At 42.5% G+C, this 18,854-nt stretch overlaps 4 protein-coding genes, 1 long non-coding RNA gene and 2 other non-coding genes across 16 annotated transcripts; 2 read left to right on the top strand and 5 right to left on the bottom strand.

Annotated features, from left to right (window-relative positions):
* Positions 1-263: 263 nt before the first annotated feature.
* On the top strand, positions 264-2,011 carry LOC4800736 (uncharacterized). Its single transcript, XM_003736251.3, has 4 exons — positions 264-364; positions 419-620; positions 680-1,312; positions 1,371-2,011. Coding segments are annotated over exons 1-4 (1,461 nt in total). The 5' UTR covers positions 264-363; the 3' UTR covers positions 1,996-2,011.
* Positions 2,012-2,384: 373 nt separating this feature from the next.
* Positions 2,385-4,835, top strand: Spag1 (Spag1 axonemal dynein assembly factor). 2 transcript variants are annotated; one of them, XM_015183100.2, is made up of 7 exons: positions 2,385-2,926; positions 3,015-3,094; positions 3,153-3,357; positions 3,424-3,839; positions 3,895-4,022; positions 4,097-4,224; positions 4,280-4,835. In XM_015183100.2, exons 2-7 carry the CDS (start codon positions 3,033-3,035, stop codon positions 4,751-4,753), a joined length of 1,413 nt encoding a protein of 470 aa, XP_015038586.2. In that variant the 5' UTR covers positions 2,385-2,926; positions 3,015-3,032; the 3' UTR covers positions 4,754-4,835. The 2 variants fall into 2 exon arrangements, with proteins under 2 accessions (XP_015038586.2, XP_001357953.3); XM_001357916.4 differs by lacking the exon at positions 2,385-2,926 and having other exon boundaries at positions 2,945-3,094.
* Positions 2,440-2,511, bottom strand: TRNAQ-UUG (transfer RNA glutamine (anticodon UUG)). The gene has a single exon. It is a non-coding gene; the product is annotated as a tRNA-Gln (tRNA).
* On the bottom strand, positions 2,701-2,772 carry TRNAQ-UUG (transfer RNA glutamine (anticodon UUG)). The gene has a single exon. It is a non-coding gene; the product is annotated as a tRNA-Gln (tRNA).
* On the bottom strand, positions 4,734-6,951 carry LOC6896895 (uridine phosphorylase 1). Of its 6 annotated transcripts, none has more exons than XM_015183378.2 (7): positions 6,827-6,951; positions 6,351-6,389; positions 6,166-6,286; positions 5,769-6,110; positions 5,561-5,702; positions 5,287-5,480; positions 4,734-4,926 (listed from the first exon to the last, which is right to left on the bottom strand). In XM_015183378.2, the coding sequence occupies exons 1-7, from the start codon at positions 6,934-6,936 to the stop codon at positions 4,843-4,845; spliced, it is 1,032 nt and encodes a 343-aa protein (XP_015038864.2). In that variant the 5' UTR covers positions 6,937-6,951; the 3' UTR covers positions 4,734-4,842. The 6 variants fall into 6 exon arrangements, with proteins under 6 accessions (XP_015038864.2, XP_015038862.2, XP_033233079.1 ...); XM_015183376.2 differs by having other exon boundaries at positions 6,831-6,893; XM_033377188.1 differs by having other exon boundaries at positions 6,789-6,884.
* Positions 6,952-7,881: 930 nt separating this feature from the next.
* On the bottom strand, positions 7,882-8,720 carry LOC117183394 (uncharacterized). Of its 2 annotated transcripts, none has more exons than XR_004468549.1 (4): positions 8,605-8,720; positions 8,263-8,543; positions 8,138-8,193; positions 7,882-8,076 (listed from the first exon to the last, which is right to left on the bottom strand). It is a non-coding gene; the product is annotated as an uncharacterized lncRNA (long non-coding RNA). The 2 variants fall into 2 exon arrangements; XR_004468551.1 differs by having other exon boundaries at positions 7,882-8,070.
* An 823-nt stretch (positions 8,721-9,543) lies between these two features.
* LOC4800734 (uridine phosphorylase 1) lies at positions 9,544-18,383 on the bottom strand. Of its 3 annotated transcripts, none has more exons than XM_015183214.2 (7): positions 18,314-18,383; positions 18,089-18,149; positions 16,800-16,869; positions 11,530-11,653; positions 10,925-11,272; positions 10,489-10,860; positions 9,544-10,414 (listed from the first exon to the last, which is right to left on the bottom strand). In XM_015183214.2, the coding sequence occupies exons 3-7, from the start codon at positions 16,853-16,855 to the stop codon at positions 10,271-10,273; spliced, it is 1,044 nt and encodes a 347-aa protein (XP_015038700.1). In that variant the 5' UTR covers positions 16,856-16,869; positions 18,089-18,149; positions 18,314-18,383; the 3' UTR covers positions 9,544-10,270. The 3 variants fall into 3 exon arrangements, with proteins under 3 accessions (XP_015038700.1, XP_003736298.1, XP_001357952.1); XM_003736250.3 differs by having other exon boundaries at positions 18,308-18,323; XM_001357915.5 differs by lacking the exons at positions 16,800-16,869; positions 18,089-18,149; positions 18,314-18,383 and adding an exon at positions 12,726-12,983.
* Positions 18,384-18,854: the final 471 nt, after the last annotated feature.

Below are 18,854 nucleotides of genomic sequence, written 5' to 3'. Positions count from 1 at the left end.
ACCATCGATTACGGTATATCGGTATATATTGGTATATTTTGTCAATTTCTTCAATTTATTAAATTTCATTTTCAACATAGAAATCCAATAAAAGCAATTATTTAAAATAAGCCAGTCAATTAGAAAATTGATTCATTATTCAGATAAAATTATCCGGGCAGAGCTGAGAGATCTATCTAGCTATTAATATTCCACGGAATTACAAAAACGAGTAATATGTAAGATATAAGTTGAACTCGATAGTTTTGAACGAAATGATTTTAAAAATCGATACTATCGATAGTGCGATAGATGGTGTGACACCTCTAGAAACAGTAGAATTTTGTAAACAATAACAATTGATGTAAATAGTCCGAATAAAAAAGTAAGTTTTGCTTAGGATTAATTGTTAAAAGGAATAGTTAACATATCTTTATAGTGGGCAGCAAGCGCAAATGGCTCCCCGCCGAAGAGGACACCTTCATTCGGATCTGGTCCGACAATTTGGATCTGTACCGCAGCGGCAAAACACAAATTGAAATTTGCCGACTTCTGGAGGACGAGTTCCGATTTGAAGGCATTGAAATAAATCCCGTGGGAATCAAAATGAAAATGAACTCGTTTAAGCGCAAGTATTTCCAGTAAGTAAAGTCACTTGCTGGGCCATCAGGACTCGCTTTAAAATATTCCGTACTTGCAGCATCGCAAAAGGTGATGAAAAGTTGCAAACGCGCAAATGGCGGCACTTTAAAACTCTGGAAACAATATTCGGAACGCAATTAAAAGAGCTGGAAGAGAGCTTCGACTCCGACGAAACCGTTGCTAAGCAAACGAGAAAAACCAGATCAAGAAAAACAAATATTCCAGATAATAAACCGTTCAACCAGGTCTATGTGGACGAGTGCACTAGTTTGCTGCTTGACGAGGAAGACTGTACGCCACCCAGCAGTTCAACGAGCGAGGTATACCAGGAGCCATCGGCAAAGAAGCAAAAAATAAACGAGGACCGCCAGGAGCCACCGGCAAAACAGCATTCATCTAGCAACGCCAAGAATTCCAAGCAGAGTGTCCAAAATTCAAAGCCGAATTCACTATACACCAAAGCAGGCAAGCTCAGACAACCCAAGCGTCCACGCAGGAATTGGACCATTGAAGAGGAAGTTACGTTCATTGAAGTGTGGAAGAACTATGTGGGCGACTTGCTGGGAGAGGGAAAGAAGAAGGCGGATATCTACCGAGCTATGAAAAATGAGCTGCAAACATATGGCGTAGGATTGGACAAGATACCCTCGGACGTTAAGGCGAAAATGGAATCTTTGAAGCGTACATTCAAGTGAGAGCATTCGAAAACCTTTATGCAGCAGTTTTATTAAATTCTTACGCAATTTTAGATCTGAACATGAAATCTATGGAGCCAACTCGGAGTGGATTCACTATGCTAAACTGGTGGATGTGGTGGGCCCTCTGAATGGCATACTTATTGAAACACATCACGATACCAGCAGCAGTTCCGACGATTGGTTTCCCAATAAAATGAAGGCCGAATCTCGTAGTCAGTTTCCAGATCCTTTGGAAGAACAGAAACAGCAAGATGCCAACGACTCCGATGATTCCTTCTGCTGGGTCCTTGAAGAGGCAGCAGAAGCACCTTCTAGCCATCCAGAACCCCCAAGTGATTCGGCTACAAATCAGCTCTTAGAACACACAGATGAAGGGTGTTCTCCAGTTGAGAGCCCTGTAGATTTTAGTGAATTTAATAACGCTAATAATAATGATTCAGAAACTTGTAAAGACTACATGCAGGACCTAGAAGAAACAGAGGAGACAGACGAGAGTACCGAACAGCCAGACGACAATCCCTCGAGCCATAAGCAAAAATCTGTAGAGCAATTCACACAATTTGTTGCAAAAGAGTTACTAGTATTGGACGACGATCTGTTTTTAGAGGCCAAGAGATGTATTTACGATGTTCTTCATAATATGGAACGTAAGCAATTAAAGCTAAATAAGCATTAAATTGCTTTAAATAAAAGCCTGTTTCATTTCATTAAAACTATAACAAATATGTTTTGTTAGTTATTAAAAAGTATATGGATGGTCTGCTCTCCCGGTGGTCAGTGCACGACAATGGGAGGCCGGCCACATTATTCTCCACGGGATATACAATACTCTCGTGCACTAAAATGAATATTCTCGCCATTATACTGTGAGACGCTCTAAAATATTGGAAAACTACAGAAAGATTTAATCAACTAAATTAAGTAAATTCGTGCATGGTAAAACTACACGTTAACTACACTACTTCTACAAATCAACTACATATTGATGTAACTATCAGCAGAGACAACTGCATTATCGACATTAAAATTTTGACATTCACTTTGTGTTTGTTGTCAAAATTGCTGGTACAAAAATGAGTTTTTATAAGAAGTATAAAAGTGAACCACATTTGGTGTCTTAAGGTTCTACCGAGATTTGAACTCGGATCGCTGGATTCAAAGTCCAGAGTGCTAACCATTACACCATAGAACCGTGTTGTCAGGCTGCCACTAAACCAAATAAAAGTGGGCGCGGAAGGCATGGGCATATAATACGAAAAATTTCACCAACTAACTTTCAGATACTGTCACGATGTGAAATTTGTTTCCAAAAAATATTTTAAAATTAAAAACAAATGAAATTATATAACATTCATAAAAAGATAACACATTTTGTAAATGCAGGTTCTACCGAGATTTGAACTCGGATCGCTGGATTCAAAGTCCAGAGTGCTAACCATTACACCATAGAACCTTGTTGGCGGACAGCTGCTAAAACGCAATTTTCAGCCAAATGCGGTTTGTTCTGCATTTCACCCCAGTGTTTCGGTTAATTTCTAATTTTAAATGCCGATAAAAAAAATATCCACAACACGATTGCTGTTTATATCTGTTGTCAAGTAGGCCGGGTGAGACGCAAATTTTGTTGAATCGATAATGTCAGTTCCAAACAAACAGAAAAACCGACAGTTTATATTTTTTTCTCTGTGCGAATAGAAATATAAAGAATTCAAAATGGAAAAGCGGAAGACTTTGTTGGAGAAATATAATATGCCCTTGAGCCATCTGGATTTTAGGTATGCAGATTGTTTAAAAATAACTTCAAACGAAACATCATACCTTTCCACCATCTAGTTATGTGGAAACGTGTAAAAATGCACGGGAAATGGAGAAAATTGTGCAAATCCTACGATCTGGGGAGGAGGGCTATTTCCCGGACCTGCAGCGTTGTTCCGAGGAAAAACTGAAGGAGCTGAAGCCCAACAGTAAATTGTTCCGCTACGAGGAGCCGATACAAAACAGCGATATCCTTGATAAACAGGAACTTAAACCCATTCTGGTAAATATCGGAATCTAGCTGTCGTTAGGAGATTGAACATTTAGAGTTCCATTATCTATTTTTAAGGATTGGACACATGACATCAAGTCGAAGGACAATGCCTTAAACGAACTAAAGAATGACGTGGAATGCTTGGGTTTGGATTTGGCACCTATGCGGAAACCGGCCAAAATAGACGCGGATTTATCCAGCACTAAGCCATCAAAGCCAGTAAAAGCTCCTCCAGAGCCCCCAAAGACTACGGAAAAGCGAATCCGTTCAACAGACTACAACAAATGGGACAAGTACGATCCCGACGAGGAAATACTGCGCATGGAACTGGCGGAGGAGCGCACCAAAGAGCAGGAAGAGCAAAAAAATCGACCAGACCCCACTCCGATCTCTGAAGAAGTGTTGAAAAGTGAAAGGAATGAACTACAGGAGCGCCTCCAGGAACAGCTAAAGAAACTAAGCCAGGTGGAACGAGAGCAATTCGCTGAAAAGTGGGTACCATCCAACTCATTCTCAGGATTTCTGTTGATTTGCGACTCATTTCAGACGTCGTTTACGTGGCAACGAATACTTCAAGTCGAAGGAGTACGAAAGTGCCATAGAAGAATACAATTGTGCCATTATCTACGATCCCGAGAATGCAGCTCGGGCCTACAACAATCGCGCGGTGTCGCGTAAGTTTCAACGAGGGTCAAGATTAAGTTAGTGGCTTTTGAAAGATTAACGGCACTTGTTTTTACTTTCATAGATATGAAAGTGAAGAACTATCTAGCCGCTATATCGGACTGCAAGGCATGTCTGGAAATGGAGCCAGACAATCTGAAGGCTCGTCTTCGCCTGGCTGATGCCAGCTATGCCCAAGGATGTCGCCGCGAGGTAATTAAAGTGTCTCTTATTGATGATGGCAATGATGGCAATTCTCTTCCTTTAGTCCCTCCATCTTTACCAGCGCGTTCTAGACCTGCAGCCGGATAATGCTGCTGCCTTAAATGCCCTGGAACTGCTAAAGAATCAGCTCGGAGAGCTTGCTCCGAGTCATGCCACCCGTTTGATGATTGAGGAGTTAAAGCCAGATGCACCGGCCAAACCTAAGGATAATTCCAAAAAAATGACTGCTCCAGTGGCGAAGACAGTTCCAGTGGCGAAGACAGTTCCAGTGGCGAAGCCACCTCCTCTCAAGGAATATGATCTGGCCGAGCTGGTGAAACCGAATCGTGTGGTCAAAAGCAAACTGATTACTGCAGCCGAAGCGTTGGGCAATAAATTCAACGCTCCCACTGCATCCGCACCCAAGACGCAGACACAGCCACTCATAAGCGAAGCCTCCTCCTCGTTGCCAGCAATGCTACGTATGCCCCAGACCAACACCAAAAGGAACAACAAGCTGCTTATAGAGGAGATATAATTGACACATTTATTTAGATACAACTTTATGAAATATTGAACTTTGGAACGTTGATAGTATAAGGCCAAGGCATGTGTGGAAATGGCCATTTATTTCTTCAAAAGTTCCTGAATGTAGCGACCCAAAACAAGGAAGGGGCGGTGCTCATACTCCTCCTTCTTCTCGGAGTCAACCTGTGGATTCATTGATTCATTTATTGGTTTATTGGTTTTGCGGCAAATAATAGCTCGCAAAATAAGTGTTATTCACACTTGCAGCAAAAAGACTACGAGCAGTTTTTTCCGTTCTCTTTGCCTCTGCTTATTCTCGGACTGTTTGCTCGTGGACATCGATTCAAAAAGTCGTTTTGCGTATGTCAAGCTTCGCGGGCTTTCAGTGTCACTTGTCAGGGGAATGATACGAACTGCTCAACAGAAAACCGAAACCGAACGCTCAGATAGAGAACGAGGGTGCATGCTTTTTTACAGTTTTTCTCATCAGTTATTTGCGCTAAACTTTTGCGACATTTGGCTAGGGATATTTCGGAAGCTCACCTGATCGCCGTCCAGACGATTGAGTAGGGTCACACAGATGTCGCCAGCCTTCACGCCAATCTTCTGGGTGACCGAAGCGAACATGCTGGCCTCCATTTCGATGTTGCGAATGCCCAGGTCATGGCACTTCTGCAAGAATTTCATCTTGTCCTCAGCACTGTATTCACATATGGCGCCATCAGTACGTCCCTGACCTAAGTCAATCCAATAGGCATTGTGATGGCTATGGCTTTTTCTATGAACCACTTGACCCACTTGACCCTTGCACACTTACCCTCGTAGAAGCAGTCTGTGCCCATGGTGTTGGCACTTATGATTTGGAAACCATCATCGTCCCGGGCACCATATGCCAGAATATCCTTGATCACACTCTCAGGGAACTGGGCGGGTCGCACCACACGCTCTCCGAGAATTGCCTAATTAGCAAATGGGATGGTAATAATTAACTAACTGAAGTGTTCAACCGAAGCGGATCCACTTACAATCTCGTGTTCGTTGCGGAGCAAGCCGTTGAAGGCATTCTTCGTTACGACAACCGTGCCGGGGGGTACACCGATCCCGCCGCAGGTGCCGATACGCAGGAAAACCGGATCCTTGCACTTGGCGTAGTGGACCAGCTTCAGCAGCTCGTGGAGCACAACGCTGAAGGTGGAGGAGCCGACACCGTGGCTGACACAGATCACAGGTCCCACCTTGTACATTGCGTAGCGATGTCCCTTCTTGCACAGATCCACAGGATCGCTAGTGTCCTCCACACCGAACAATTTTCGCACATATTTCGCTAATTCCAGCATACGTGTAGAGGTACCACCCGTTAAGATAAACTGTGGAGATGGTATCCTGATTGACTCACATGCGATTGATTGACCTAAGCCTTACCCTGACATCGCCAAACTGACTCTGAATGTCCCTGGTGTCCTTGGTGTCGACCACATTAATTGCCAGATGGTACAAAAAATCGGTTGACATGCCATCTAGGTGGTGATTCTTCAATTGTATGCTGTTGATAAGATTGTACTTGTTCAGATATCTGTGTATAGCCGGTCAGTTTTATGGTGTCTTACATTTGCGACATTGTCCGTAAGAGTTGCACGTGCCTAGAACTAGCATAAGAAAGAAATATACAGTCGCGGAAAAAAGTGAACATACCACCCATTTTTCAATATTTCGGGTTTTCGCAATGAAAATTTAAGTTTTTGGTATGCCATTATTTATGACAGTTACAGCTATCATTATTATCATTATTTGAAAAAATATTTACAAAAAGTTTTTAGGAAAAAAAATAAATTGTTCACGGAAAAAAGTCAACATACAGCGTGGGTAGTCCCTCTATGAATTAACACTGCCAAGGAAAGCGGCTACGTTCAGACACTCTCATTGATCAGGCCTTCTTGTTGCCAGCGTGTTGCCAAATTGATAATCTTATCTATATTTTTCCACTAAAAGCTCATTTAATAATATCAACACACACGAATATGTATATGTAATATGTACATACATACATATATTATTTTATTTAGAACTACGAGGGGCTCGTCACCTACTATGCGACACTTGAACGCGACTGATTGCTGGACGAGGTTGTGATCGCGTCGACGGCTGGCAGAGTACTGAACTGAAATCGTTGAAGTCGTCGCCATTCGATGTCATGATTGGGACAAAGATGCACAGACAATGCTCAACGAGGAGTTGGTTTCGCAGTTTAACAGCGACCAAGCGAAAGATAACATTGGGAAGGCGCAAGAAAGTCTCAGAGAACGATGATATATTATCATCTGGGACAGATGAAGATGAGCAGGAGGGCCGAATGTAAAGGACAGTGTATCAAGCAGTTAACACTATCCCATCTAAATTAACATTCGAACTTAAGATACCATCGATAAGACCTAACCGATATAGCCAGACTTAACCGATGTTTAAAAGACCTAACCGATAAGGGGTTATCGATATGGGAGTGGGTTTTTGGAAGCAGAAGCGAAAAGTTGATTAAAAGTCGGGAGAAAACACTCAATAATTGTACCCTTGAAACTACACTTTGTACTCTTTTTCGATCTAAACATTATTAATACACAATACTTTAATATAAATCTGACATATATATACTTTTAGAAGTCGGAAACGCTCTCCACTTTTTAGAAGATATGAGAAAAAGGTACGAAAAGGGGAAACATACTGACTGAGTAGCGGTTATATGTCTGCAGTTCAGGGCTTATCTTCCAATTGCACTCGCGCAGCAGCAAAACGGGTCTTTCCCACAAATAAATATGTATATATGTACATTGTACATTTATAAGCTATCCGACGGTAGACGATCATAAGCTTCTTCAAATGGATGGAACACTACATGAGCCGCTTCACGTGACAAAACACCCAAGACGTGCAGAGTCGGCAAAAGTACGTGTCTAGGCAGCCCAACAACGCGTGCTTGAAAAATGTTGGCTCTAAGCCGCTGCGCAATACATATCATACTATATAAATATACATATGTACATATGTAAGTAACATTTAATAATTAGGGGCGCATCAACGGCTACCCCAAGACGCACAAGTCTGCCGCCTGTGTACTCTTGATGGAGGGCTTTAACATTTCGTATTGTATTGTATTGTATTGTATTGATAGCTAGTGGCTTAATTATTAATTGCCATTACACACAGAGGAGTGTCGTGTATTTCATAAGTGTTTGAAGACGCCCCTCCACATCACATATTCATCTCCAAGAGCCTCCTGAATGGTCAAGTTTGTGTAGCCATACGGATTCAACTGGTAGCCGTATCAATAAAAAGCTGTGACTGCGAGAATTAAACAACATGTACATATTTTCTAGATAATTTCCATTAGGGCAACACTCACCGCATTGTGTGGATGCTTCTTAGGCTCTCAAGTTTTGTCCAATATGTTCAGATTAGCTGTGAAATTTCAGGTAAAACACTAGTTTTTTTCCAACAAATTTGATTTTGATCACTAGGACCTCTCACCTTAAGGATAAGCAAATTTTTGAATAAAAAAATCATAAGAAACATCATGCTGCTGCTTTTAACATTACGGATTGTGGATGGATTGTTGCTACAGCTCCATACACACATTGAACGCCAATAAAAGCAGGAAAAGGATGTGACGCATCTCGGGAAATTCTTCTTCGCTCCTCAACATATATTCCTCTCCGAGGGCCTCTTGAATGGTCGCGTTCATAGAGCCATAGGGGAACAACAAATTAAAGTAGAAACGCCCATAGAGAAATATGGCTACGCTCAGCGAACTGGAGAGAAGAATTAAGTAAGGATTTACCAGACACACAGTTCCCTCAAATCGAAACTTACTCCATTTAGACGCTGTCGACACGAGCTCCAGCTCAATAAGTATACTCTAATTCTGAAAATCCAGCTCAATGCTGCTATGTTGTACTATATTACAAAAATGAGAATTTTTTATTATTTTGGTAAGGGTAATTTCAAAAGTAGGCCTTTCTAGGGCTGTCAAACGTATCGGAAAATTGTGAGTCAATCCTTTGTAGAAAAGCGTAAAATCAAACGGGAAGCAAGATGAAATGCAGAGAATCAGCAGACCAGGGAGCAGAATCTAGCAGAATCAACCAGCAGCAACAGACACAAGCTCTGGCTCTGGCTGGTTTTGGGGCACCGGGACAGGCCATCTAATTGCAGCTCTTAACAGCACTTGGGTGCATTAAATAACACCTACATAGGTTTAAAAGCGAGAAGGATCCGCTTTGCATCCACTGTCCACGGACAATAGAAGACGCTGGCGGTCCAAGATTTTCTACTGATCGGGAAGAGCTAAGCTTAGGCATTGGGAGGCCTCTTTAATGGATATCCTACTACTGGCAGCTTGAAAAACAATTGGGATTCAGGGAGCACCTAGATCATCCTTGCGTCGCAATGGAAATTAAAATCAGTTAATTCAAAGGATTTTGTAGTGTAGTATAAGTATCACGTAGAAATGCAATTTTGTAGCATATTTTTGGGTGAAGTTCGGATGTTGAATTCATGTAAGATTCGTGTTAGAAGTGCCATGTGGTCAGAAACATCCTCCCTTGACCCTTATTGATACCCTGATGATGTGCTGTAAGAGGTGATTCTATCAGTGGACTAAATGCCATATATAAAAAATATATGGACAGCAGACTGCCTTCCTACATTTCATTCTGCTTTAGTCATGATTATCTATACTTTCTTTCTTAAATATTTAGCCCCCATTGAATTTGACCATTGGTGTCATTTAAATACAATTTGTTTTTAATATACTGTTGAAATATTCATAATTGTTGTAAACTTCGTTTTTACAATATAACTTGTATAATTTTTAGAGTGCCTATTTATGTTTGTTTTTCAGCATTTTGTGGTTGATTTTGTTTTGGATTGATAGAATTTGATAGAGTAAGATTAGCTGTTGGTTTCGTTATACAGTATATAGGCTTGAGATAAGTTAGCAACATTAATCAACATTTACATTTAACCAATGTTTAGGAATTACAATACAATTGAATTGAATAATTTATGAAATATTATTTTAGGTTCATGGAACTATTTGTTATGAATCCATTCATTATTATCGATTAGCTCCATGTAGAATATGCAACATAACAATTAACAATTTTTTTTTATTTTATCTTTTTGTTATTAGCTTTGTTCTCCTTTTTCGAAAACCATTTTGTGATTTCATTTATTTTTGATAACCTTTGATATATGTATATCTAAATATAAACGGTTACACGATATACGATATACGTATTAGATTTTTGGGGGACGTAGGGAACGCAGTTCAGCATTTTATTGCTAAATGAATATACATACAATATGCTTGGGTTTAAATAAGCTAATGAGGTTGATATACACGGAAATGAAGCTAGGAACTTAAGCAGAGCTAAACTAGGGAATGTTGAAACACCATTGTATACTGGAGAGATGCGACACCGATATTCGTAGAGGGTATCCTCAAATGATAGGGACAGGCAAGATGATCGAGTGTCTACTCGTGGGCCTGGGACTCCTGCTGGACGAGCTTGAAGCGACGGGGCGACTTTATCGATCCCTGATGCCCGAACAGATTCTTCAGCTGGCCGTCGCGGGTTAGCACCTTCCGTATGTAGCGTGCCACAAGTATCTGGGGGCGCTGTGGGTGTGTGAATGATAAATGATATTGGGTGAGCGTTAATTCAGTCAGATTTGATTTCCACCGCTTCTCACCTGCTGCCACTCGTGCAGGACCTCTTTGGGGGCGTTCACCTGATCGCCGTTCAGACGATTCAGAATAGCCACACAGACGACGGCTGCCTTAATGCCGGCATGGTGGGTCAGGGCTGCGAAGATGGTGCTCTCCATTTCGATGTTGACCACACCATGGTCGCGAAGCTTCTCCAGGTAGGCCATCTTATCGTTCTCGGAGAACTCGCAGAAGGCGCCATCCAGACGGCCCTGGCCCTCGTAGAAATCATTTGTGCACTGGGTCTTGCCGATGATGGTGTCATAGGGATCGTCGGCACTGTGCAGGGATTTCAGATCACGGGCCAGCTTCTTGTCCAACTTGGCCGGACGGTGCACGGTCTCGCCAAGGATGGTCTGTAAAGTGAGGAGTGTTGTATTTTCGATTGGATCATAGAGCTTTTAGAGGACTTTTACTTACGAATTCATGGGAATTCCTAAGCTGACCATCCAGGGCATCCTCGGTGATGATGACAGTGCCGCCCTCCACTCCGATGCCGCCACAAGTGCCGATGCGTATGAAGATCGGATCAATGCACTTGGCATGGTACATCAGCTTGATCATCTCGTGCATCAGAATGCTGACCGAGGGCGTTCCCATGCCGTGACTGACACAAAGCACAGGACCAACTTTGTACATCGAGTAGCGATACGAGTAGGCACTGATGTCCTGCAGCTGGGTGCCAGCGGGCAGCTTGTAACCTATCTCGTCCATAATGAAGTGTGCAAAGTTCTCCATGCGCTTCGGTGTTCCGCCCATGCAAACGAACTGGTCAGCGTTATAAGAAAATATATGAATAGTTCAGAAAGGTAAATAATTGTAAAACACAAAGGGGACAGGGGGATCCCTGCAGGGGAAACTGCACTATCAAGTTTCGTTATTAGGATTGTTAATTAATTTACCAATTAATAAGACTGAAACATATAATGAAGTAAAACAGGGTCTAGGTCTGGTCTTGTCCCTCATTATCCGATCAAAAACTCGTATGAATAATGCATAGTGCGAAATTTGATAGTTTGTCTCACCTTAACATCGCCAAACATCTCTTGCAAATCATGACTCTCACTGCCCAAAGCCAGATGATAGAGAATATCCTGGTCCATCAGCTCAATGTTCGAGTTGCGCAATTTGACAGTTCCATCAGAGTATCTGTGAAATAGAGGCATACAAATGAGACACCAGGCCACCATTTAAAGGGTATATAAAGGCAGATACTCGAAGTATGTGTGTACGAGCTCCACTCAACTTTCAACCAAATGTAAGTCTATTATTAACACCGAACCGAAGCGAAACTCATTAAAATTCGTGCTCTGATTTGACATAGTTATATACTGTTATCTATTTCGGAGAAATACGAGTAGCGTAGATAATAAAAAGTGTCAGTGGTTTAATGAGTCTTTTATGGGAAGGTTTCGTCATCGATGCTATGTGATATGCTATTTGAAAGAGAGTAAAACCACCGCGATTCGGTGTACTATGCACACAATCGATGACTAAATAAACAAAGCGGATTTCACTTCTCTAATCAAAGTTTGCATAATGGAAATGTATGAGAAGGCAGCGGCCCGAAATTTGCCAACGCGCCCCCCCAGAGTCATTATCAAGTGCGTCAACGCCGAAAAAATATACATACACACATATATGTTTGCCCAAAAACAAAAACAAGTTCCAACTGTGAGCAAAACAAATGGCAAGAACACTCTGTGACATAAGCATAATCAGAGAGTCTCTCGGCAAAGTCTTGACCTTGATTGATAAGGTTGATAATCTTATAGTACGTATACAAATGAGCAATTTCCTAAGTACTTGAGCAAACATCCGATCATAATGCTGTGCTTTGACGCGTTCTGATTGATGACTATTGAAACCGGATCAGTACGGGCAGGAAGGGTGTTTGGCGGTCGGACACACCCCCACTGGCAAGAGCAAATATTTGGCCAACTGTTCTGTGCCTCTGTGTCGTTTGGTTTGATTCTTCCGAGGTATCGTTGCTTCTTAGTATCTTTGCCATCCGAGTGCCAGCAGAGCGATGTGTCATGATGCCAACTAGAGACTGCATTGCGCATTCCATTACATAGAGCATCTATTGGCTGAGTCACCAGGTGGTTCGATGGCCCGCCAAGGACCCCGAACAACCCCCGAATCCTGCTAGACGGCAGCTGCTGAGTGAAGTTCGAACCTATGCCAACCCAACCGGTTTTCGTTCTTTTTGCATCCTTACCTCGTGATTCTCTGCACGTATGCATCGTCTGTCTCTCCATCCTGCATATGGGCTAGATCGTAGTGGGCCTTAAAGTCATGCGACTTGTTGGCAGTGATTGTGGGTGGCATGATGTCACCGTGTCCTTACAGCCTTCTAGCCACTAACGGACTTATAAAAACGCACTCAAAGAGAGGGACTAAACCCGAACACGAAAGCAGCACGAAAACGAACAAGCGATGTGTACACGTCAACGTTTCAAGCGAAACAAAAAAATTGTTCATTGCTCCGCCGGGTCTTATATACCCGGGCTAGCCGAGGGCGGGTACGAGCGCTCTTAACGAGCGACTACGAACGGTACGAATGGTGGATGGGATGATGAATACCGTTGGATGTATTCGCTCTGCCCGAGAAACGGAAGTTCAGATGTCACTTATGCTGCGCATTTTGATTTGTACAGATCTTAATAAATGCCACATGACATGATGTAAGGGTCACGGTCAATTCTCTCTCTCTCTGTCTCACTGATAACAATCAGCAGCCGCAGCAGACGCTGATCAAGTGCAATTTATAGCTGTCTCAGCCACGGAATGCAGCGAAACATAACAAATTTGCGTAATCCCTATTGCAAATTGCAATATGTACTCGTGTATAAATGTAGGCGTGTGCCAAATTACAGGGTGTTCTGTGCGGCAGACTCTCGACGAATCGGATCATTAGCTTTATTCTTAATATATGCTAATTGTGGTATGGAATTTTTTAACTATGCATATTTATAAACTGGTTCGGAGACTTGGCTTATGCTTAAGCTTAACATTTTTCAACTCTGATATTTGCAAATGAGAATCAAACAAACCGAAAATGTGAAAAGTATAATCAATAAAAGAAATGGCCAAACTTAAGTTTTATATGTATTTATTCAGCTAGTGATTCGGCAAATGTTCATTTCATCACGAGCTCCAAGAATTGCTCCACAACTGCCAGACAGTCAGTCCCCCAGGCCTACTCTCGGCCCTGCGCCATACGATTTTGGTGGGGTTCATCCATATGCATGTACATATGTACATATATAAGTACTGTGGGTAAATTCAAGCCGAGTCATAAAATATACATAAGCGAAGCGACAGCGAAAGACAGTCCAAAGAGGAGCACAATGTCTGCACATAAGCCAGCGAATCGACACAAAAAGTTGAAAGGAAAAGAGTGAGCACAGCAAAAAGGGAACTTGGAAAAAAAAAGAAAAAAAAAGAAATACAAGCAAGAAAGAAAGTCTAGCTTGGGGCCCGAGGCTCCTATGTACCCTTTCAGATGAATTTTAGATATATATAATTTAAAAGGATTGGGCTATAGGGAGATTGTTTATTATTGATCATTCTACGAATTAGAATATCACAGAACACTATGATATTTTGGATTACCTTTAAAACTGAGATGCTATGCATCGTCTAGTGCTTTACACTGGGAAAATGATTTGCAGCTTGCAATAGTTCGTGCTAAAACTTTCGTGTTAACAAGAGCTTTTAAAGATGTTATCAAATAGTTGCGCAGCGTGGTCCTTCTTTGTCGACGGATGAACACCCAACTGGTGTTTACGCTCTGCCAAAAAAGTGAGACAACAAGAGCCGAAGTCGCATGACCGAGGCCAAACGAAGGCCTGCTGCTTTTTTATAGTGTACGTGAGCGGCAGTGGTTCATTGCAGTGCAGCAGCGACTCTTCACAATAGATAGGGCCGTGCCGACCCGTGTCAAAGGTATATTGTTTCGACAGAGCCTCTAGACCTAGTTTCGTCATCAGAACCACTCGTATACCCCATATATAAGCAATAACTCTAACCTTGAACGATAAGGTTTAATACAAATTAGATAAAACCATATGTAATTTGTATCTTCTTGAAGTGCCTGCTAGCTTAAAATACCCCTCACTAGGGTATCTTAAAAAGAGCAAAAGCGCCAGCAAAGCAATGAAAACGAAAAGGGGGCTCGCCTGTGCTTGGACATATCGGTAGAGACAGGGAAAGAGAGGCAGATAATAACAGATAAAGATAGAAAGAGTGAGATACAGATTGGTATGCCGAGAGCTATGTACGTGAAGTAGCTCGCAAGCTGATTTTTGAGGTCGCCAACGACACCAAACACTCACAGCAATAGCATCGCAGCGGAGAGCGGAAAGAGGTGGTATTCAGCTAATGCCAACCGTAATTAACTTGGCCGATTCCCCGTAACCGACAGTTGGTTCATTGATGGACTTTGCCTGCCATTAAAGCCATACAAAACCCGTTATTTATGCAAGCAAATGCAAGCCGAGCTAAGTGTATCAAGTGTTTTTCTCAATATTTGTTATCCAATAACGGTTTGAAAAAGAAAAACTCATTGACAAAACAAGTAAATCGAGCTGAAGTACGGATCCCATTTCGGAATACGCTGTCTCATGGGAAAACAAGACTGAAACTAGACCATTTCAAGTCTTTCCTTTGGGTCATTTTACTTGAGTGCTTTCTGTCGACGACGACGACGACGACTCGACTGTCTGTGGCAGCAACAAATGTCAGTGGCAGCCACTAGCCGTGTCCTAAACTGAAATACTTGATCTATTTCTGTAACCCTAAGCGAACACCCATCCCCACCTTGGCCCACAGCTGACCCCAGGGCGGGGGAAAACCATCTGCGAGCTTATGAGTCGTGAAAAAGCTTTGAATAAATTTCTCACATGTCACGTTGCGGCGCAAATCATTAATCAGAGAGCTTTAAATGGATCCTATGTTGTTCCTTCTGGAATACACACAATTTTCAACCTTTACCTGACCTCTCCTACTGCCTGCTGCCAAGTGGAAAAAGTAATTGCATTTGCCTGAACAAAGCCATAAAGGTCTTCTGGCTTCTGCCTGCTGGCTGCTGGCTGCTGGGGTACCGATAAGACCTGGTTGGGTAATTATTAAGAGTAAGGTCAAGCCAAGAGCCAAACAATGAGGCTGCCTGTAAAACGAGAAATGCAAATGATGATGGGGATAGTGCAGGCGGCTTCGAGAGAATTACTTTCCCCCAAGAAATGAGAAATGAGAAATGACAAAGAGAAAGCAAAAGTCTGCCAAGTCACGTCATGCTGTCACCCTAATCGTATTCATCCCAAATTGCATTACTCACAGGCCACTGGGAACGCCTCTGGAATGGGTATCGGGTCCAATCTTCTCTGGCTAGGATATTCCAAGGCCAATCGATAATTGGTTCTGTATTATTTTGCTCGTCCTAGAACTTTCTCGGCTACTGTGCGTATGAGTAATGGCAGAAAACCACCCACGTACTACCCCATCGTCTACCCACAATTCCGGATAATGCGTGGGCCTTGGGGGCCGATAAACAAACGCCTGTGGCTGTCGACTACCCCATTCATATCCCTTCGACCTTGTGCCCGCCTACGCCTACGCTCCACTGCAGGTCATAATTCTGTAGAAAATTTGGTCCTAGGCACATCTATTTATAAACCCATTGCTGATATCTGAATGAGCCAGTAATTAAAGGCAATTTGTGTGTGTTTAGGGCTATTGTGGCATTAAGCTTAAGTCAATTAGAAATGATTTGGCTGCCATCAAGGGGGATTTTCTTAATTAGAAAAGAAGGGATCGTGGAAAAATCTACTGGTTGGTAGGTTCCCACTGGAAATTCTCCTAAAATTCTTGGGACAATTGTGGTATACTTTTTGGTTCAAACAAAAGTATTTTTGAGAAATTTCTAAATTTTACAAGTTATACTTTTAGGAGACTAAATTCCCAAAACAATTTAAGTAAAACTTGGAAAGATTTTTTACAAGATTTATAAGATAATATCTAATGATTTGGGACATAAGGTTATGATATCAAAATATCAACAATAACATTCAGGTAAAAGGAATTTCTTTGGTAAGTTTTTAGGGTGGCCATTGTTTCGCCCAAGTTAAAATTTACGGCACCAGCATTGTTCTCCTTTCTTGACAGAAAACTTTTTCTGGTGATGCAGAACAAAAACTTCAAATGAAGTTAAAGGAAAGTTGAAGCCGTGCAGTTAATTTTGGGCCACAAACTTGGTTAGTTTTAGGGTTTCCGGGGGGTGGTATGTACTTACTCGTCCAGCTCCTCGTCGGAGAGGGAATTGCTGATGCCGGTGAGCAGCAGCGACATCTTGCGGCGGGACCCTGTAAAAGAGAAATTAAATGAAAATGGAATTTTAATAGCTCGCACTGCTAAAGCGCAAAGTGAAGGCGTGTTTTAAATGTAAAGCCCCCTCTTGAGCCCCTGCTGAGACCATTTAAATGCGTGCCACACGGAGAACGGGGCGAGGGGAAACAGTGGCAAAACGGAAACGATGGAGGAAACAGTGGCAACAGCATTTGGACAGCTTTTAATTAAAAACGTCAGGGAAACGTCACGTGCCAATGTTAAGGCCTGGGCGTGTTCGTGTGGGGCAGCATCAGATCTGAGTCCTTGAGCCCTTGAAACGTTTGCGACTAGCAAAATGTTTTAGGGTCGGCTTAGCCGTTGGCAATTTCCGCCGCAGGCCATGGCCTCCCCCAAAGTTAGGCCACACTATGCGGCAAAATGCGAGTATCTTTCTTGTTTGTTCGAGGGTGAAAGTTCAAGGCTAACAACAATTAGCCTGACCAAACCCAGGGCACTCAAGAGTGCCCCTTGAGTGGCGGTGGCGTGGAGGGTCCCCGAATTTGTCCAGTTTGTTGGTTTTTGTTTTGGAACAATATTTACGAGGCTGCTGATTATGTTTTGAATTTTAAATGAGAAAAAGCAGACGCGACAGAAGCAACAGAATGACAACAAAACTGTTGCATATGCCTCTAAGGGCCTGTGGGGGATCCTTAGGAGGGATTAAAGTCTTTAGAAAGCAATATTTATGAATAGGAAATCGCAAAAATATTTGCATAATCCCCATTCATTTGTGATGCGTGCCCTCGTACCCAAACCCTCGTGTATCCTCGTTTTTTTATCAAGTCATAAATCACCCTTGTATGGCCCAGACCTATCTACCCAGCGATTCTGCTGACTACGGACTACGTTGACCCATTAAATGGCATAGATTAAAGCCTTGAAAGCGTTTGCTGAACCATGAAAGAATGCGAATGCTCAGCTGATGATGATACACACAGAACGGCAGAGCACAGACAGGGTGGCTAGAAGCCCTTAACGTGGTTCTCGATAACTTTTTCATTAGTTGGAGCACCGTTGCCTACAAAACATCTGGGTCCCAGATACATTCCGTGCATTTGTGTGTATCCTGGATAACACTTAGAATCGAGCTATTGATTTTCTACCCCAAACAGTCCGACGGATCTTAGTCTACACACGAGAGCAGTCATTTCAAAGTAGTCATAAGGTAAAGGTGTTCCTAGTCTGTTGACTTACGTAAAGAGTTGGGAGTTGATATGTGGGGCTCCGTGTGCCTCGAATCGGTCGGTAGCTATGGCTGCCAGATGCAATGGAAGAAAAGCAATTTAACACAATTATTTTTGTAGCTATATCACGATATTCTTTTGTTGTTTCGATGTGCTTTTCTGCATTGTTTATCTGCATGCACGTGAAAGGAACTTTCTCTCTTTCTCTATCTCTCTCTCAGACACTCACACGTACCACGGCACGAACACAGAAGCGGACAGGAAAGAGAGCGCCACCAGAGCTGCGCGAGAGTACAAGACAGACTGACGACGAGGAGTCCAACCAAGCGAATATGTTGGCTCTGCTCTGGCTATCACTCAATCGGAATTTAGCTCAACTTTGAGGCGGAAAAGCGCCGAGCAGATTCACTCAAATGCTGCTCGGCAAATTGTTGTTTATTGTGCATGGCAAAATTTAATTATATTCTGCAAATCCGCAGTCGCACCGAGCTGGTAAACGTCAGCAAAGATATATGTATATAAACTATACAATTTTCTCGCAAATCTCACTCGGAGTAGGGTGGAGAAGAGTGGGCATTAGGGGGCTAGGTGGGTTCATTCCATGCAACAGCTGCTGCGCACAAAGAAACCCAACCTCCGTTCATCCTTGCTGTCCTGTCCAAGTCCGTGTGTTAATTATTGTGCTGAGGGGCAAGGACTCACAGAGAGGATATACAATCTGGAGTCGACTGAATTTAAGGATATCTTTAAGCTTTGATTAATGATGCTACAGTCAG

The sequence above is a fragment of the Drosophila pseudoobscura genome, chromosome 2 (genome assembly GCF_009870125.1).
Source record: "Drosophila pseudoobscura strain MV-25-SWS-2005 chromosome 2, UCI_Dpse_MV25, whole genome shotgun sequence".
In the NCBI taxonomy this organism is placed as follows: domain Eukaryota; kingdom Metazoa; phylum Arthropoda; class Insecta; order Diptera; family Drosophilidae; genus Drosophila; species Drosophila pseudoobscura.
This window is presented reverse-complemented; position numbering and strand designations above follow the sequence as displayed.